This window comes from Doryrhamphus excisus, linkage group LG2 (genome assembly GCF_037039965.1).
Source record: "Doryrhamphus excisus strain RoL-2023G ecotype Guam linkage group LG2, RoL_Dexc_Guam_v1.1, whole genome shotgun sequence".
Lineage (NCBI taxonomy): Eukaryota > Metazoa > Chordata > Actinopteri > Syngnathiformes > Syngnathidae > Doryrhamphus > Doryrhamphus excisus.
The window spans coordinates 12,678,855-12,699,553 of NC_136358.1; the positions used below are offsets into that span (position 1 = coordinate 12,678,855).

General features: G+C 44.2%; 1 protein-coding gene and 1 long non-coding RNA gene across 2 annotated transcripts; one reads left to right on the forward strand and one right to left on the reverse strand.

Moving 5' to 3' along the window:
- Positions 1 to 704: 704 nt before the first annotated feature.
- LOC131132433 (cAMP-regulated D2 protein) lies at positions 705 to 11,478 on the forward strand. Its single transcript, XM_058078041.2, has 8 exons — positions 705 to 1,207; positions 2,236 to 2,437; positions 2,584 to 2,717; positions 2,786 to 2,913; positions 3,050 to 3,168; positions 5,628 to 5,768; positions 5,846 to 6,018; positions 10,825 to 11,478. Exons 1-8 carry the CDS (start codon positions 764 to 766, stop codon positions 11,275 to 11,277), a joined length of 1,794 nt encoding a protein of 597 aa, XP_057934024.2. The 5' UTR covers positions 705 to 763; the 3' UTR covers positions 11,278 to 11,478.
- Positions 9,951 to 17,829, reverse strand: LOC144901978 (uncharacterized). Its single transcript, XR_013630173.1, has 4 exons — positions 17,613 to 17,829; positions 17,377 to 17,549; positions 16,659 to 16,718; positions 9,951 to 10,216 (listed from the first exon to the last, which is right to left on the reverse strand). It is a non-coding gene; the product is annotated as an uncharacterized LOC144901978 (long non-coding RNA).
- Between the last annotated feature and the right edge of the window lie 2,870 nt (positions 17,830 to 20,699).

Sequence of the window (20,699 nt, forward strand, 5' to 3'; positions counted from 1 at the left end):
TTCCCTTTTTGCCCCTAAACTCTCCTGAGTCCCAATACAAACAGACTTGACATAAAATGTACCCACTCCGTTTGAAACAATTTCTTCTGTTTAGATGAATCCAATTGGAGAGGCCAACTAATTAGCTCGGTAGCTTGCTATGCTTAGCGGCTGCGGCAATGTAGGTGAGGGTTGGCTTGTGTATTCCACTTTGTGCCTCAGGGGGCAGTAGTGAGTCATTCTTATTTACCATGACCTGAAAACTGAAAACGATATTTGTGATTTAAAATATAAAGTCAGGACTGACTTCTACTGTATAATTTAACTATTGAATGGATAAAAAAAATATTTTTATTACTAACAAAACGGGTTTATTATGCAGCTCACATATTTTGCGCACAACACTGACTCAAAGCAATTCAGCTGAACCAGATCACTTTAGTGACTCAGAATGGGCGAATTTACCCCCACTAATCATAGTTTCCCTTGCGTGTAGCCTGATTAAATTGAGAAAAGTAAAGACGATGTGTCCTCCATTACAGTCCTACATACGATGCCTGTATTAAGGTGCTCGAGGTCTGGTGGACAGCACTGTGCACAGTCAGACAGAGCTACTTTTGTCTGACAAATCTTACCATGCAACTGCTCAAATTGGAGTCACAAGCCTGGCAGAGTGTTTGAGGCTGCAGGCTGGTGAAGGTTTTGTGACTTTGCTGGAACATCACTCAAGTCAAATCATGATCTGAGCTGAGAGTGGAGGAAAAAAGAGCTGTTCAATTGCAACATGGGGAGCTGGACGTGTTTGTCGTTGTTGTTTTTTCCTTTGGTGCTGGCGACCAAAACTGATGATGAGATCGACCTTGTCACCTTTCTGAGAGGAATGTCCCCTGGACTCACGGTGCGGGACGGGCAATTTGTCATGAACTCAGAATTTGAGATAAACTCTTCTGAGGTTTTGGAGAGGCTGGAGGACAAACCAGTCAAGAAGGACATCAGTGGGACTCCTGGGCCTGTGGTTGGGACCAAAAATGGTCAAATGAAGGGTATTGCAGTGGATAAGGCCTATATATTCTATGGGATCCCATATGCAGAACCCCCTGTGGGGGCTTACCGCTGGAAGCCCCCCAGACCTGTGAGTCCTTGGAAGGGGGTTTATGATGCCACCTTCCCCAGGGCGCCATGCATGCAGAGCTGCAGAGGACCAATTGCTGAGGAATGTCCTCAAAATGTAAGCAAAACGACAACTTGAAACTTATTTTCAACAGTTTAGGCCACAAAATTGAGCAAAACATTGTACTCTATTATTATTACTACTCTATTATTTGTATTATTATATATTCATTATTATTGTGTGGCGCCATAAAACCCCATAAGATGGGCTGACTTGAAATTTCTCATAAAGCTCCAGGCCTTCTTCAAAACTATACCTTTAACGTGTTTTGCCGAATTATCACTAAACCACGTACACGTTTGGACACTGTTTTGAGTAAGAATGGTCGAAAAACATGGCTGCTATCAACCAAAACGTCTTTGTCCATAAGTCCATAACCGTTTACAGTTGTCCCTCGCTATATCACACTTCAAATATCTCTCCCTTACTTTATCGTGTTTTTTCCAAAAATAATTAATAAATGATCACTGTGATTGACTATGGCCTACTATTAGTCAAAAATATTGGAAGATTAATTATATGTAGTATTGTGGTCAATAGACATCATTGATGTTCTAAGACATGACATGCATGGAGACGGCTATTGAGCTGTGACTGAGTGAAAAAAGGTTCCCCTCTCATTCCATGTGGAAGTGGTAATATTGGCTTGTTTGTCCTTCTTCCACACGTCGTTTAAAACTCTTTCCTAAGAATCACAATTAATAATAAGCTTGGTAGCTTCCTATGCTAGCGCCGGCGGTCTCTTATGTCCCTGCAAGTGATAATGTAGCCTGCACAATGCAATGTAAAAATAATAATAAGAGTGTAAAAGTGACTATTGGTGTTATTTCATACTCTAATAATGTTAAACCCCTACTTGGAATGCCATAATGCCAGAATGCCACAGGTTTTCTATGCTCTAACCCCAAAATAACCTCACATTCAGGTTAATTAATATCGAATCTTACTTACAGTCCATGTAGGCGAGGTATTGGCTTGTCTATTCCACTTTGGGCCTCAGGGGGCAGTAGTGAGTCAGTCTTACTTACTAAAAACTAGATTTGTGATTTAAAAGGTAGTTAAATCTTCATATTGTGCCCATTAAGGTCAGCGAGGACTGTCTCTACCTCAACATCTTCGTCCCCCTGGATGTGAACTTCAGCTCCCCTCTTCATAGTCCGCTTCCTGTGATGGTGTGGATCCACGGAGGGGATTTCATTGCTGGTTCGGCCTCCAAGCCGCTGTATGACGGCCGCTTCATGAGTAACTTCACAAGCACTATTGTTGTAAGCCTGGAGTACAGACTGGGTGAGAAGTGATTACATAAAGTACATGTGTGTGAGCATCATGATTGGAAATGGCTGATTGGAATTACTCCACTTTCCAGCCAACACAAGTCATTTGGTAAATAACACGCTGAAGTTAATTATTGTGTTGGTGACTTGTGATTTAAGGCGCTTTCGGGTTCCTTGTGTCCGGCAAAGATCCTGCCACATCCGCTGTTGGGAATTATGGGATTCTGGACCAGCAGGCGGCCCTCCTTTGGGTCCAACGGAACATCCCTATGTTTGGAGGCGACTCCAACAAGGTGAGTATATACACAAATGAAATGATGGCAGCAAGCTTGAAGTGTAAGAAGAGCATGTTTTGTGTCAGGTGACGATATTTGGAGAGAGCGCTGGCGCTCAGTCAGTGAGTCTTCACCTGATAATCCAAAGCAGCAAGCCTCTGTTCAAACAGGCTGTTCTGCAGAGTTTACCCTTCTCTATTCCTCTCAAGACCAGGTAGGTGATCCCCAGACTGTAACAATTCAGATTAGATTAGATAGACTAGATAGATTACAAGACAGTAATAGCTTGCAGAGTAAAAACAACAAATAAAGTAAGAATACATCTTTCAATTCCCCTCCAAATCTCTTAGATACAATGCCCTGGCGCTGGGAAAGGATTTTGCAAAGAAGACCAACTGTTCCATCAGCGACCTGGTCTGCTTGCTGTCCCTCACGCCGCAGGCCATCTTGGAGGCGCAGATAAAAACAAGTAGGACGACAAAAACACCAACCCACACTTAGCAAACTTAGCAACAATGTTACATATAAAAGATGGGGGATACACTGGCAAATTTATGATAGAATGAAATTATGTTTTTATATTATTATGAGATATTACACAAATTTAATTAGTCTGGAGGTTTTGTTCAGATATCTTAGCATTGGATTGGTTTTAGCATCTTTGAATTTTTCTGTATGATGTCCTCCTATCTTAAGTGAGAAAAAAAAATATTTTGACGTGCCAAAATGCTTGAAACAAGTCAACATACCATTTTGGCAAGTCAAATTGTATTGGTTTTTCTTCTTATTTGATATAATACAGCTCAAATTTGAGTACATATTACTATACTGCATACTGATGAGATATGCATAATAAGATAAGCATATCTACATTCGCTAAGTATTTTATAAGCAGTTTTAATCTTGATGTTTTTTGGGGGTGTTTTTAGAACCACGGGCATCCATCCATTTTCTTCCGCTTATCCGGGTCCGGGTCGCGGGGGCAGCAGTCTTAGTAGGGAAGCCCAGACTTCCCGGTCCCCGGCCACCTCCTCCAGCTCCACCAGGAGGACACCAAGGTGTTCCCAGGCCAGCTGTGAGACATAATCCCTCCAGCGTGTCCTAGGTCTGCCCCGGGGCCTTTTCCCGGCTGGGCATGCCCGGAACACCTCACCAGGGAGGCGTCCGGGAGGCATCCGGACTAGATGCCCGAGCCACCTCAACTGACTCCTCTCGATGTGAAGGAGAAGCGGCTCTACTCTGGCTGAGCTCCTCACCCTATCTCTTAGGGTGAGTCCAGCTACCCTACGGAGGAAACACATTTCAGCCGCCTGTATCTGCGATCTCATTCTTTCGGTCATGACCCAAAGCTCATGACCATAGGTGAGGGTGGGAACATAGATCGACCGGTAAATTGAGAGCTTTGCCCTCCGGCTCAGCTCTCTTTTCACCACGACGGTCCGGTACAGCGACCGCATTACTGCCAAGGCTGCACCAATCCATCTGTCGACCTCACGTTCCCACTTTCCCTCACTCGTGAACAAGACACAGAGATACTTAAACTCCTCCACCTGGGGCAGGACCTCATTCCCAACCAGGAGGGAGCACTCCACCCTTTTCCGACTGAGAACCATGGGCTCTGATTTGGAGGTACTGAGTCTCATCCCAGACGCTTCACACTCAGATGCAAACCGTCCCAGTAAACGCTGAAGGTCGCAGCCCGAAGAGGCCATAAGCACCACATCGTCTGCAAATAGCAGAGATGAGATTCTAAGGCCCCCGAACTGGACTCCCTCAACACCTTGGCTGCGCCTAGAAATTGAAAAATGAAAATTGTGAACCGAATCGGTGACAAAGGGCAGCCTTGGCGGAGGCCAACGTTTACCGGAAACAAGCTCGACTTACTACTGGCAATGCGAACCAGACTCCTGCCCCATTTGTACAAGGACCGGATAGCACGTAGTAGCGTGCCACCAATCCCGTACTCCCAGAGCACCCCCCAAAGGACGCCACGAGGGACACGGTCGAATGCCTTTTCCAGATCCACAAAGCACATGTAGACTGGTTGGGCAAACTCCCATGCACCCACAAGCACCCTCGTGAGGGTGTAAAGCTGCAGTGTTCCACGACCAGGACGAAAACCGCATTGGACCTCCTGTATCAGAGGTTCGACCAACGGTCATACTCTTCTCTCCAGCACCCTGGAATAGACTTTCCCAGGGAGGCTGAGGAGTGTGATCCCCCTGTAGTTGGAACACACCCTCCGGTCACCCTTCTTCAAAAGGAGGACACCACCCCAGTCTGCCAATCCAAAGGTACTGTTCCCGACTTCCACGCAATGTTGAAGAGACAAGACAGTCCCTCAAAATCCAGAGCCTTGAGGAATTCTGGGCGGAACTCGTCCACCCCCGGAGCTTTGCCACTGAGGAGCGTTTTAACCACCCCAGATACCTCAGCCACGGTGATGGCACTGTCCACGTATGTGTCCTCAGACTCTGCTTCCTCTATGGAAGGTATGTCAGTGGGATTGAGAAGGGCCTCAAAGTATTCCTTCCACCGTCCGACTACATCCCCAGTCGAGGTCAGCAGGCCCCCGTCGCCACTGTAGACGGTGTGGACCGGGCACTGCTTCCCTTTTCTGAGGCGCCGGACGGTTTGCCAGAACCTCTTCGAGGCCGACCGAAAGTCGTGCTCCATGGCCTCACCAAATTCCTCCCACACCCGAGTTTTTGCCTCGATAACCGCCGAAGCCGCGAACTGTTTGGCCTGACGGTACCTGTCAGCTGCTTCCGGAGTCCCACAAGAGAACCACGGGCAGTTGTAAAAAAAAATCCCTCAAAGAAGCTGTTAGGAGCTGTAATAATTTTTTCCTCTCTCTCTCTCTGACCTTCCATCAAACCCTGTGAGATCATTTTTTCAAGCGAACTGACAATTCTGTGATGATTGTAGGTTCGAGGCTTGTGAACCCGTTCAGGTTCCTGGAGGTGTTTCAGACGTGGGGACCGTTCATTGATGGCGACTTAATCAAGGAACAGGCGGTCGCTGCCTTCCAGACGGGCGACTGGCAGAAAGAGAAACCAGTGCTGCTAGGTACACACACACACACATATATACGTACGTATATCATAGACAACAATTAGTTACAGGGTTAGATTTTTGTCTTGCAGGTACAACCTCGGAAGAAGGCGTGATCTTTGTGTACGGCATCTTTAACAAGCCTGTGTCTGCAGTGAAGTCCATCATCTATGTTACAGCCATCTTCAAGCAACATGCTCTGCGGATCCTGCACAAGTACATGCCTCTTTATAGCGATGCCGATCGTAGAGATATGCTGGCTCAGGTAAGAAAAACTGGAGGTTAACAGAGCACTGTTCAAACTGCAGTAGAACAGCAGAACACCCCTGCATTCTATATATACACATTGAGATCAATATTGTCTCTTGACTTGACTTGAAACATTTACAGGGACCTTGTAAGGATGCCGGGGAGGTTGATGACCAATCTCATCACAGTCGAGGAACAGAACTTATACATAACCACTTGTATTTTTACATATAACACGACTCAACTCGAATTGGATCGACCTGAAAATATCATCAAAGACCTGGAAGTTTGACATTAATGACTTGGACTCATCTTATTCTGATGATTGGAAAATACTCCAGATTTTAGGTGAGCGTGTGGAGCAGTATCCGCCACAGCGTCTGCCTAATTGGATGCCTCTATTAACATCCAATCGGGTTTGAGAACAAACATAGAAGGTGTGGATTACATTTCTGTGCACTGAGCAAAGTTTGAATGCTATGTCAACAGCATGCTATGTCCCACGGCTATACTTGTCACACTGGTCTTGTCTTGACTTACAAAAACACCTCTGCAAATAACGTTTACATTTGTGTCACCAATAACACAACGACTAAGATGTGGCTGTTTTGTTCAGCATACATTGACCCACATCGCATTGGTTTTAGCATCTTTAGTGTCGAAAATGTATCAAAGCGAGGCCCCTGGCATCTTTTATAGCGGCCATTGCCAGTGCTGAATCTTACTAACGACCACGAGGATGTCTGCAAAGCTGTATAATGGCTCTTCAATTTAACTTCAAGCCTCATTGCTCACATTTCACGTTGCAATTATTTGTAATGTGCTGCAGGCCTTTGTGAGCGATATGATCATGTGGAAGCCAAATGTGAAGTCAGGGATTTCCAAAGACTGAGTATGGAGGAGGCATCCACTGTTCTGTTTTATTCCCCAATTGTGAGTTTCAGACATAAACAAGTTTTCTTATTTGTTTTTATGCTCCGAGAGACTTGCTGATTACATTTGGATTGTTTTTCTCTATTGAGAACTGTTTATACATACAAGTGGACTATAGCAGGGTTTACTGCTTTTATTTATCAGACTTGCACTCAGGTGAAGATAAACAAATAGAATAGAAGAGACTCTCAGACAAACCTGTTTTGTTGCAGTTTCTTGCCGTAAACATCACTTCATTTGCCACCCAAAAGACCGTCGGTCTCCTCTGCATCTTAACGATGGTTTGTATGTGGAATTGAGATGTCAATCAAGTGAGATGTCTTCTAAGACAACCTTAACACATTTTGGCCAAAGCTGCGGCCCTCTATGGGCAACAACAACTGTGATGTGACCCACACTGAAAACAAGTTTGATACCAATCGACTGTCATATTTATTAGAAACAATTTGTCTCAACAAAAGAAACATTTTGAAAAATCATGACCCATTGTCATCTAAAAAAGCCTCTTCTTCTACTACCAAGTACGACTAGTTCATCTTCATACATTCACAAATAAGAATCCAATTCAATAATGCTGGAAACAAAAAAAAACTAAAAAAAAAACATATACAAAAATATTCAAGCAAAATATGAAAATTAGGTTAGGGAAAAAGTTCTAATATTATGGGACTAAAGTAAAAATATTAAGGGAATAAAGTCAAGATATTATGAGAACAAAATGAACTCGGAAAAATTTAAAACAGATGGAAAAAATGCTGAATTTTTTCAAGAATAAAGTCAAAATAGTAAGAGAAAAAAGGTAATATTCTGATGAGAAAAAACATCTCAATTTTATGAGAATGGAAACTTGGAATATATTATGAGGAAAGATTATGTAATCTTAGTAGCATATAGTTTAAATATTATGGAAAAATATATTTTTTAAAGTCATCATATGATGAAAAACAAAACAATGAATTTTTGAAACAGAATTTTGGAGGAAAAAGTTATATTGTAATAATTATAATCTAAAGTTATTTTATGACAATAAAGTCATAACACAGTATTACGAGAAGGACATTTCCAAATATTATGTAGAATATTTGGAAAATGAAAAAAAACTGCATGAAGAAATGGGGGTGAAAAGAGCAAAAACTGAGTTCTTCTAGTTATGTGTACATGTGTTTATTGATATTCAGCAATGACTGTACCATAGCTACACAGACACAACCGAACATTGGGTTCCTGCGGTTTTAAGAGTTAGCGTATAGCAGCTTAAAAAGAAGCTTAAAAAGAAATGTCTTTAGTTCAAGCAGCTTCGTGCTTCACATGCTGAAAACCAAATCAGAATCAATGCACTTTTACTTCAGTGTTTTCCCTTCCACCTAAAGTGTCTGCATTGTTTACATCATTAGTATTTGAAAGACCATATAAAAGCCAGCACTTGAGGCCTAATGACTGTAAATGTCGCGGTAAAAATGAGCGCAGAAAGGGAAATCTCTGATGATCAAAGTCACTTTAAAGCTCCGCCGTAGGGAACATTTAATTAAGCAGAAGAGACAATAATGTGTGCAAATTTGAATTTCTCAGCTCATAGAAACAGATACAGTCGCTCAGACTGAGACCAAATTGCATTTCATTATCGTTCTTCTGTTTATTGACACTTTTTGTCTTCTCGTCTGAAGAGCTAACAGGGATGTTTTGGAGTAGGTATCTAAATCTTGAATGGATACCTTTTGAAATGACAGTGCACACATGCTGCATAATACAGATGGATGGTCATGTGTGGATCAATGTCTACTATTGCTTGCGACCTATTCCATGATCATCACTTTAGTAGATCTCTCCTGCCTCCAGAGGGAGCTAAATCTCTAGCTTAAAAGGCAACACTCCCCACCCCTTATCATTAGTATGTTGGTGAAGCATGTGACCCATCTCCATGGGAGTCACCAGAGTTGGGCTGATTGAGATGCAGCCAGACCGCAAACACCAGGAAGTGATTGGTCTGTCATAAACACCCACGGTGACGGGTCATAGCCCCCAGAATAATTGATGAAGAGACACACAGAGATGGCTGGCGAACACCAACTGGAATGTCAATGCTAAGTTAGCTATTACACTCATCTAGCTTTTTCATCATACATCTCACTGTAACAATTCACATTTTACAATTTTACACATTCCTACAAATTACAAACTTGTAGTATACAATACTTACAAACATCACGTCTTGACGACACATATCCCGGCTGGAAAATATTGAGTGAATTGACTTGTGAGACAGCGCCCTCTGGTGTATTCATAGCTACAGCACTCCCCCTTCCCCCCCGCATAGACATGCATAAAAACATTTTCTAGTTGAGTTTCCACAAAAAGTACCACCCACCGGAACTTGCAGCAGGTCATTACTCAATGTAAAAGTCCAACTCACGGTGTCATCTTACAAAGAACACTAAAGTCATCAGACAGCAACTTAACACCCCAAAAGTAGCTAGGAAATATACAACACAAGTACCAATACCAGCTTCGTCCCATGATGCAGGAGTGGGCAAATACTTTGACTCGTGGGCCGCATTGAGTTAACAAAATTGTCTGGGGGACCAGAACATATATTTAACACACACCCACTATTTTATGTTTATAATTTTCCTTGAATTATTTGTCTAATTTCATCTATACAAGTGTTATACTATCAGCTGTATGTTCTCATGTCCCTTTTTTCAGGAGCACTTTAAACATCAGACCACATCAAACTATGTCATTTAATTTGACAGTTTTGTTGTTGTTTTTTTTTACTAAATAAGACATACGACTTGAAGTAATGTTGCCAGTTTGTATGTTAAAAGTTTAAATACTGAGATACTGCCGGATTCAAACACTTGGTGGGCCCAACAGCTGCCATGGATGGCTGCCGGCAGCCCATAGCAGCCATTTGAAGATGGCATGTGGCCCTCGTGGAAAACGTTAGGACAGCCCTGGCTTAAAGCAATCTTAATGTAGCAAATGACATTTTGGCCACTACATTCTAGGGGGGTTTCTTGATTTTGCAGTAAACTGCAGCCTCTGTCAGTTTTCAGTGCAAGGTGTGCGCCTCAGGGAAGCATCGAGGGTCAAGAGGTTGATGCTCCCGTTCTTATTTAGTATTCAGTGACAGTCCAATGTGCAGCATGGGGAGACAGTGGACACACACACACGTATATGCACACACACATACCCTGAATGCCACTTCTCCAGAGGATTTGAGGGGAGGTCAGCGTAAATGTCAGAGAAGGTTGATGTAGAGAGCTCAGCATTTTTTATGCCTGTAAGAACAACAAATGGATCAGCATCATTTTGGGGGAAAATGCATGCAAGGATACAGTTCATACTTCAAAGCAGCAGCATTTTATTTCCATCCATAACTGCTGCTGGAAAAAAGTGAAAGTGTTTGTCCCAGAGAAGAGCGAGCTTTCATCTCTTTTGGAGAAAAATACCATAATGTGCGTGTGATAATGTGTAGGTGTGTGGATCCATCAGCTGTACAGCGGTGTGGGTGCAGGTTCCAGTAAAACATCGATGAAGGCTGGTGTTTCCTTTTTTTTTAGCCAGGAAGTAAAAAATAGTTGAAGCTGAACTGCAGGTTTACAAGCGCGGCTATCATTATTTTGTTTTGTAGATAACACAAAGTGAGAGACGTGGGAGGATCGATCCAAACATCGATAGTACCGATATCATGAGTAGTGTAGAGATATTTGCTTGATCAGATCGATATGTTTCAGTTAGTAGGGCTTTGAGGGAAAAAAGTGAAATAAATTTTGCTATTGTTTACTTATTTTGGACTATTGACTTAATTTAGCTCAAACAATTGTGAGTACTGTAATTGTACTGTTTGGATGAGATTGATACCATAATTCCTTTTAATTCCCTTTAGATCGTCACAGACTTCGTTTTCTTGTGTCCGTCTCGGAGGTCGGCGCGTGCTGGCACAGAAGCAGGCAGCAAAGCATGGATGTACGTCTTCGACCACGTGGTGTCGGACCCCGCCGTCTGGTCCGGTTTGACTTTCTGCTACAATCACGCCTGCCACGGCGCAGAGTTGCCGTTTGTCTTCGACTCCGCGCTGGTTGCCAACTTTACCATGACGCTCCCCGAGAAGCTGCTGTCCAATCGGGTGCTGTGCTACTGGGGCACCTTCGCCCACACAGGCGACCCGACCTCGCGGGCCCATCAGACGACCTTCTGCAGGAAGCAGCGTCTGCCACTGTGGCCTCGCTACTCTGACACCAGTGGATGGCTGGTCATGAACCTGACGGTGCGTTCACATGCACAAGTCGGGACCAGAAGCCATGTGTGTGACTTCTGGGACCATCTAGGTATCTACTAGAGGTCGACTTTCTTTGAAGGCCTCGTTTTCACTGTGTATGGCATGAGCTCACTCTAACCATGATGAGCATTCTTTGTTGGCCATTTAACCTGTGTCTAGATCACAGCAATGGGAATGTTAGGTTCCATTAAAAAAACACCCAACCGAAACTGTACTGCTGAGTGGAAATGGGCCTCCGAGAGAAGTACTCTGTATTTGTATTACCACGTCTTTACAACAGAGAAATCATTGGCCAATAAACATTTACAACAATAAAGTCCTCATCTGTTCAGTTTGTTCTTTCCAAACGAATGATCTCTCTGTCTATGGATCGAAAGCAGAATTACGGTGCACGACACCAGTCACACCATGACTTCTACAGACTGGTTTATTTGACTAGTATGAGTGCTCCAATCTGTACTCAAGCATTGTACACTTGTAGCATTAATAACTGGGCCTACTAGTTAGTAATGGTAACTTGTAACATGAATAACGAGAACAACCTGAAATAAGGCCATAGAATGCTCGGTCAAACTCGATCAAATCATTCTATCATTAATGTGATCGCTCATCTCACCAGTTATTAACAATTAACACAACTTTGCATAATAGAAATAACCAGAAAAACAACAGTATGCTTGGTCATGCATGAGCACATGTGCAACCTAGACAACTTATATCATTAATGTAATCGCTTGTCTCACAAGTTATGAATGATAACCACCACCTTGCATAGTAGAAATAACCACAAAAACATGTCATTAAAGTGATCGCTTGCCTTGCTAGTTATTTATAATAACCACCACCTTGCAGAATAGAAACAACCAGAAAAACAGAAAATAATCCACACAACAGTATGCTTCGTCATGCATGAGCATCAGAATGTGCAAACTAGACAAGTTATATCATTAACGTGATCACTCATCTCGCCAGTTATGAATGATAACCACCACCTTGCATCATATATACCATAAATACAAAATAATCCACAAAGTGAAAGCCCACAATATGCTTGGTTGCCCACAAGCATACATGATACATGATAACATGTATGCACAAATCACTAATGTGATTGCTCATTTCGACAGTTATTAATGATAACCACCATCTTGCATCATGGAAATAAACAGAAAGACTTTGAGTAATCCCAAAGTAATAAGTAAGAATTCTAGGTCATGCTTGCTTGTTCTCATATAATATTTTTTTCTATAAGGGTGTTTTTTCCTATGTTGCTTAAATCAGGCATGACCAGCAATCTTGTCTCCATCAGGTTTAAACAACCACGTATGCATGCAAACACGTGCATCAGCTCAATATAAATGCCTGTCTATACTTGCATTGATTAGCAGTGTTGTGTGTCGTGACAAATAAGGTGCATCCTGGCCATCTCATTATCTACTTTGCTGTCATCCGCTATCAAAGCACCCCCCCCCCCCCGCACCCCATTCAGCTGTCAGAAATGGCTGATAGCTAATCAATCACAGGTCATATTCCAAACATACTAATGCACATATTAGTTAGAAGTTATAATAGAGAAGGGACGCACATAATGAAAAAATAAGAGTAGAATTAATTGTTTTTCTGCACTTAATTGCTTTTGTAGCATTATTCAATGGGCCACACTCGCTCTAACACATTTCTCACTGAAGAAGGCGCCACATAATCAATACAATTATGTGTCTGCATGTGGTCTAAAAACTCAGAATGTTTAGCACATTGAATCCTGTTACAATGTGACGCATAAACCATGCGTGTAAATGCAAACCCATGCCATTTATCATATAATGGAAACAGCACACAATTTATTTTCCTGGAAATGCAGTATCCCCAAGACATACATATTAGTGCAAATTGAAAGGGTATAGACTACGGTACAGTTTGCTCATAAATCACAGAGAATGTCGAAATTCTAAGCGGTGGCCTGTGTAGAGAGAATTAGGTAGGTTGCAGAAAATAACAGCAGCAGTTTGCCTGACTAAGATATAGAAGTTGGCTGCTTGTTTTTGTTTTCACACCATTACAAAGATTATATGCACGCTAGGCCCAAACCGTAAGGGCAGCCATAAGTGTCCTTTTCAAATACCTCCACCTGTTTTCAACCTCAATACTGTTGTTATCACTTTCTAGTTTAAAACAGTGTTGTGCAATTAAAGTCTGTGCTGCTTTGAGCGCTCACTGATTATCCCCCCATAAAGAGGAGATGGCCTAATAAACCAACTTCATTTCAAGGTCCATAAAACTGACGGCCTGTGAGGCTGTGTGCGTGATGAGCAGCGTAGTTAAGTTTAGGGTCGGCCAGGTGCACCTTCATCATTGGTTGGTTATCATGATGAGGGGCTCTGGGCTGGTTGGGGTTCCAATAAATTAACCCCACTCTAGAAGATGTATTGATCCCTCAGTGCATTCCCCAGTGGTTACAACTTTACCCTGCTTGGCTTTGTTGTGATTGGATGAATCATTAATGGCGGATGTTTTTGTAAACAGTGAGCATATTATCATTGGAACGTAATGCAGTGTTACATAATAAAATGGGCTTTTTACCCCCTCAAAGCACGTCACATAAAGAAGAAAAGACCATTATACAAAGAGTCCTTTGAGTTAAGACGTGACAGATGAACTTGATAGGAAAGTTCAAACCCTTCTTAGTACCCTTCTCCACAATTCAGAACAGAAGTCCTTGTTTCCTTTTTTATTTCTGTAACTGTGTAGAATGGACTGACGTTTGTGGTCTCTCTTATTGAATTTAATTGTAAAAGGGCACATTTTTAAGTTGATTAAATGACTTCTTTCTGAAAATGACATTATCAATTTGGTATCATCATTAAAATGAAATATAATGAATTCTATAAAATATAATCCTATTGATTTGGGACTCAAATGCTCTACCTGACCACCCAAAATAAATTTAAAAATCCAAATAAAATTAAATAAATTTGGAAATATTATAATAGACCATAAGAATAATAACTCTAAATGATCTTCAGAAAAAGCATCATTTTTGTATATATAGTCCTCATCAAAATCTTCAGACCAGTTGAAAAATTGCAAGAATTTACATTTTTCACTGTTGGAGTTTCAAAAAGAGAAAGAGTGTCAAATTGTCTTTGATTTTTGAAAGACCACAGCCTTTAAAAGCAAAAGTCTTGGCAAAAAATTTCTGTGACACTGGCATTATCTTTTGATGGCAAAGAAAAAAAAACTTTCTCGCTTTGAACGCAGTCAGATTATTAAGCTGCATAACCAAGGCTTTTCACATCTTGAAATATTGTCATTGGGACAAAAAAAAGGATCGAACCGTCTTTGACAGTACAGTCGACTATTCTTCAGGCCTATGGGAGGTGAGCCATGGTCCACAGATGGCCCCTGGGCTACACTTTCGGCATCTTTGGTTTGCAGGTTTAACCAGGAATACAAGAATGTCCAAGTTCTGTGTCCTTGGCGCTGTCATTGGTCATGGTTTGCATACTCAGAGGTGGATCTCTGCTCCAGCTCGGTGGATACCATTATTTGAGAGAGGAAATTGAGGGTTGGGCAATATCGGCTAAAAAGCCAATATCGGAGTAGTGGAAGTTGTAAATGTGGGTCAGTGTTTCTGGTAGTGCTGCTAGTGTTGGTACTGTACTCGACTGTGTAATAACAACAACAACAACAACAACAACAACAACAACAACAACAACAACAACAACAACAACAATAATAATAATAATAATAATAATAATAATAATAATAATAATAATAATAATAATAATAATAATAATACATAGTTTGATCCCACCCCAAAATAAGCCCAAAATATCTAATAATTGCTAATGAATGTGAGTGTGATTGGTTGTTTGTCTATATGAAGAGCTTGCAACCAAAAGGCGCTAAATCCAATTTTCACTAAGTTGCATGTTTTTCATGAGTTTAATAGACCTCTGTCAAGTGTATCCAAATCACATATTTTGGTCTTGAAATCATTTAAAAAAATATGAAAAAAAGTGATATGAAATTCATGCTTTCAACCAAAAGGCGCTATTTCCATTTCAGATTTCAACCAAAAGGAGCTAAATCCCTTTCTTTATTCTTTTTTCTGATTGGCCCAAGTTTCCCATCTATTGATAATCTGACCAATCAGAGAGAAGAATACAATTGGCACTGCACATACAGAAAGCCAGTATCAGTGCGCATCCTGTTTTGTTTGTGTACATTAAGTACACGTATGATAGTTACAGTATGTTATGCAATTCAGGAGAACACAAATTGTGTTTTTACAGTATTCTGTAACATGGAAGGTTTTTTTTACGCCATAAAAGGCATGTCTCTACCTTGACACCTCCAACATTCATGAGAAACATTATTTTACTTGTACTAAAAAACATACAATGTAAGATGTAAGATGTGAGATGATTTTTGTCACTGGCACCTTCATGGTGCAGTCAAATATGAGCACTGCTTTTAATAACATTTTTATTATTGTCTGCAAATTGTTATTTTTCATGTGTCGCTCTACTGCAGCCTACAGGTTGAATGCACCTGCAATGTATGACATGTCTTGTACCATTGTCTTGTATAATTGGGTATGTTGAGTTGTGTTAAAGCTGATCATCATGGAATGTGGATGATGTCAATGTGTGCTATAATATCTTAACAAAATTTTATCAGTAACAGTGTACTAGTGGTAGGTTATAACATTTTGTTTCTGTAATGTGTGAAGGTGAATGAGTGCATGTGTGTGTGTGTGTGTGGGTGGGGGGGTGTATTGTATGTTGAGAATGGCTTCTGTGTTGTAATTATTTTATTAGCATAGCACATTAAAGCATCTTACATTCTTTTACAACAATGCCATTGAAGAAGCTAAAGGTGACTTTATTTCAGCCAAAAGGCGCTAAATCCGTAAAAAAAATTAATTACAAAAATATATAAAATACATGGTGTGTGCAGGATTTTTATAGCATGCATTTTTATGACCTATATAGCTCTTTCATTTGCAATATAGACTTGATGACCAAATAGGTTGATATGTGCATAATTAAAAATCATTGATTTTCTCGAAATCAGTCAAAATGGATTTAGCGCCTTTTGGTTGCAAGCTCTTCATATGTGCCCTGTGATTGGCTGGCGACCAGTCAGGTGTACAACCCCTCTTGCCCTAAGTCAGCTGGGATAGGTTCTAGCATAACCCCACAACCCGAGTGAGCATAAGCGGCATAGAAAACGGATGGATGGAAGTAGCAAACATTCACAATCTACTTGCAGTACAAGATGTCAGCACATGGATATCCTACACGTTTTCACACCTTACTCCAGCCAAAACTCATTTCCTTTTTCTCTGAAAAGCAACAGTAACTACAACTGATGGCTAATTTTATCTCCTGAACCTTCAGATCCGCTCTGTAATTAATTAAAAAACATATTCTCACCTCGTTCTGATCGTCTCCATGTGAGGATACAGCGTGACCAGTGCATGACTGACTGATGACCTATAGATCAAGGTGATAGATCAAGAAGGTGATTAAAATAGTATTAAAATAGAAAAGAGACAATGAAATAAAAATGAAACATACTTCTCATGGTCACACATGATGTGCCGGGTGTTGATTATGAGCACCGACTGTGCAAAAGCCTTAAATATATTATTGTCATACTGAGCCACGGGTGAGTGAATATCGTGTTTGTAGTTCCAAACATACTCGCTGTACTGCGGTACATTTAAGCCTTTTCTTTGGTCTTCAGCCTTGAGCGTCTATCAAAACATATCGCATTGTCCTGTGTCAGCACAGTGGCAGCTCGCCTGTGTCGACTCTTTATGGCTTTGGCTGTGGTTCTCTTACAGTGAGCAACAAGAAGACCCATCATTGTGTGAGTGTGTTTGTGTGTTTCATTATAACTCTCCCAAAATGTTATTATGCAGAATGATCAGCGCAAACACACACAAGTTTTAGCATCCTTAGACAAATGGTCAGTGGTTTACAGACTAAGTTACTAAGTTCGATACGATGGTCATGTTTTTCAACCAATCTTTCTTAAATTTTGCACACACATGCTCGACAGTCCCCTAAAAGTATATGCTACATTGTGATCTTAGCACCTTCAAGCTCAATGAATTCCACCCATCCATCCTCTTTCAAGCATCCTCACCTGAAAAGCTCAGGCTTCCCCTCTCCCTGACGGTCTCCTACCAGTCGGCGTCGGGGAGGCATCCTGACCAGATGCCTGAGCCACCTCATTTCTCGATGTGGAAGAACAGCGGCTACACTCCAAGTCTCTCACGGTTGACAGCAATTCTCACCTCAAGGGAGAGTCCAGCCACCCTACGGAGAAAACTGATTTCAGCCACTAGCACCCTTGCACCATCTTGTCCTTTTGGTCACTACCCTAAGATCATGAACATAGGTGAGGGTAAGAATGTAGATTGACTGGAAAATTGAGAACTTTGCCTTGCAGCTCATCTTTCTCTTCACAAAGTCCCCATCACTGCAGACGCCGCACCAATCCACCGGTCGATCTCCCGTTTCATCTTTCCCCTGAGTTACTTGAACTACTCCACTTGGGGCAGGATCTCATCCTCAACCCAGAGATGACACGAAAATCATGGACCCATATTTGGAGGTGCTGATTCATCTATGAACCAATCCAGAGAGAGTGAAAGATCACATCCTGATGAAGCCACATCACATACAAAAATCAGAGACACAATTCTGTGGCCACCAGAACGGATCCCCTCAAAACCCAACCAATTTCCAGCCATCAAGCTCTGATACCGATCATAGGGAGGGAAAAATCACCCAAATTAGGTGGTCTGGCACCTCGAACACGGTCCGAAAAGTCCCAAAGTAGACTGGTTTGGCAAACTCCCATGCATGCTCAAGGATGCTACTGAGATGGCGGGTAGTTTGAACAGTCAGGTGTTTGAACACCCGTGAACCGCCGTCGTTGGTCTGTCAACTCAACTTATGGGGTGACACTTTTGGGCCCTGAACCACCCAAAGTGTGGTTCAGAAGTAGTAGGGTACATAAATACATACAACACAATATTCATTCATTCATTTCCTACCACTTATCCTGAAGAGGGTCGCGACCTGTCTTCGGGCGAGAGGCGGGGTACACCGCCTCTGGACTGGACTGGTCGTCAGCCAATCACAGGGCACATACAGACAAACAACCATTCACACTCACATTCATACCTATGGACAATTTGGAGTCGCCAATTAACCTAGCATGTTTTTGGAATGTGGGAGGAAACCCAGAGAAAACCCATGCATGCACGGGGAGAATGTCATGCCCTGTGCGGGTTTGTGCGTGACAGTTTGTTTGGTTTTTGTGTTGGACTTCCTCTGTTGCCTTGTCTGCCTTGGTTGCCATGGTTGCCCACACCTGTCCCTAATTTGTGTATCTATTTAGTTCAGGTGTATGCGTCTCCCTGTGTGGGATCATTATCATTTGTCCCTCTGCTACCTGAGTTGCCTTTTTTCTGCTGCCGCTATTATAGCAAAAATAAATATTTTTATTTTCACTTTTGGTCTGGCTCTCTGCATCCTGGGGTCGTATCGCAACACCGCCAAGCGCAACCGTGACAGAATGATCCCACCAAGTGACGACGACCTCGCAGAGAGCGATTTTTGGACCTGGCAGCTCATCAAGGCCATGGAGGACGAGGAGAGGGCGATGCTGCCATGGGAGATGGAGGACTTGGTGCGCGGTCCGGACGACAGGTTCGTTTCCACGGCGTGGCTGTATCCCGGACCCACCGACGGCACTCCAAACCCTCCGCGACGCCGACGCAAGCCGCGGCGCCACAGAGCGAAGCCAAGCTCGTCCTCCCCTCCACGCAAAGCGAAGGTGCACCCGCCCTCATGCCCTGCCGGCCTCGACGAATGGACCCGGCAGTTCTTCCAGGCGATGAAGCAGGAATGTGCAAGGTACACCCCGGAGGAACTGGAGACCATGGAGTGGGGGCCGGGCGGCACCCTAGTGCCCATGGCGTCGGTGTTCCCGGTACCCGCTGCACATCCTCCGACGTGGCGGCGTCGCCAACGCATGGCACGTCGCCAAGAGGTGTGGCCGCCCTCTTCCGCCTCGCCATGTCACGCCACGGCACAGCTCAACCCTCTCGCTGTTGCCGAGTCGCAGCCCGTCGTGCATTCCCCGACGGCTCCCGTGCCAGGTGGCGAAGCTCCCCGGATTCCTCCAGTGCCCAAGCCGCGCAGCCCCTGGGGTTCCCAAGACCCGGCTCCCGTGCCAAGCTGCGTGGCCTCACAGATTCCTCCAGTCCCCAAGCCACGCAGCTTCAAGGTTCCTCAAACCCCGGCTCTCGCACCAAGCTGCGTGACTCCACAGATTCCTCCAGTCCCCAAGCCACGCAGCTTCAAGGTTCCTCAAACCCCGGCTCTCGCACCAAGCTGCGTGACTCCACAGATTCCTCCAGTCCCTAACCCACGCAGCCCCAGGTGTTTCCAAGACCCGGCTCCCGTGCCAAGCTGCGTGGCATCCCGGATTCCGCCTGTGCCCAAGCCGCGCAGCCACTGGGGTTCCCAAGACCCGGCTCCCGTGCCAAGCTGCGTGGCATCCTTGATCCCGCCTGTGCCCAAGCCGCGCAGCCCCAGGGGTTTCCAAGACCCGGCTCCCGTGCTAAGCTGCGTGGCATCCCGGATTCCGCCTGTGCCCAAGCCGCGCAGCCACTGGGGTTCCCAAGACCCGGCTCCCGTGCCAAGGTGCGTGGCATCCCTGATCCCGCCCGTGCCCAAGCCGCGCGGCTTCAAGCCTAAACAAGTGGCTGCGGCCGGGACTGCTGACCTGGAGGAGCCAGTGACCCTCCTCCAAACCTCCCTCCTCCCTTCCCTGGTTTCGGCTCCCTCTGATGACGGCGTCTGGGATCCGCCTACGAGAGGGGGGGCTAGTACCACCTGCTGGGCTATGCTGGAGGCACAGCCCAGCCTGCCAATAGAAAGGGAGGATGGCGCCACCTGCGGGGGGAGTGAGGAGGCACAGCCCACTCCACCGGCAAGACGAGGAGCAGGGCCTGCTGGAGCAGATGGAGAGGCTCTGGCAGGGACGACACCTGCTGCTTCGCCGTCTCCGCGTCAGGGCTGGACGCCTGCTTCTTCGCCGTCTCCGCGTCAGGGCCGGACGCCTGCTTCTTCGCCGTCTCCGCGTCAGGGCCGGACGCCTGCTGCTTCGCCGTCGCCGCGTCAGGGCCGGACGCCTGCTGCTTCGCCGTCGCCACGTCAGGGCCGGACGCCTGCTGCTTCGCCGTCTCCGCGTCAGGGCCGGACGCCTGCTGCTTTGCCGTCTCTGCGTCAGGGCCGGATGCCTGCTTCTTCGTCGTCTCCGCGTCAGGGCCGGACGCCTGCTTCTTTGCCATCTCCGTGTCAGGGCCGGACGCCTGCTTCTTTGCCGTCTCCGCGTCTGGGTCGGACGCCTGTGGCTTCTAGACTTCCTGCCGGAGCCCAGGTTCCACACCC

Excerpts from the sequence above, each read along its gene's own strand:
- LOC131132433 (XM_058078041.2), top strand. The coding sequence starts at position 764 with ATGGGGAGCTGGACGTGTTTGTCGTTGTTGTTTTTTCCTTTGGTGCTG. Across the intron at positions 2,438-2,583 it reads AAGCCTGGAGTACAGACTGG|GCGCTTTCGGGTTCCTTGTG; the intron begins GTGAGAAGTGAT and ends TTGTGATTTAAG. Across the intron at positions 5,769-5,845 it reads AGAGAAACCAGTGCTGCTAG|GTACAACCTCGGAAGAAGGC; the intron begins GTACACACACAC and ends TTTGTCTTGCAG.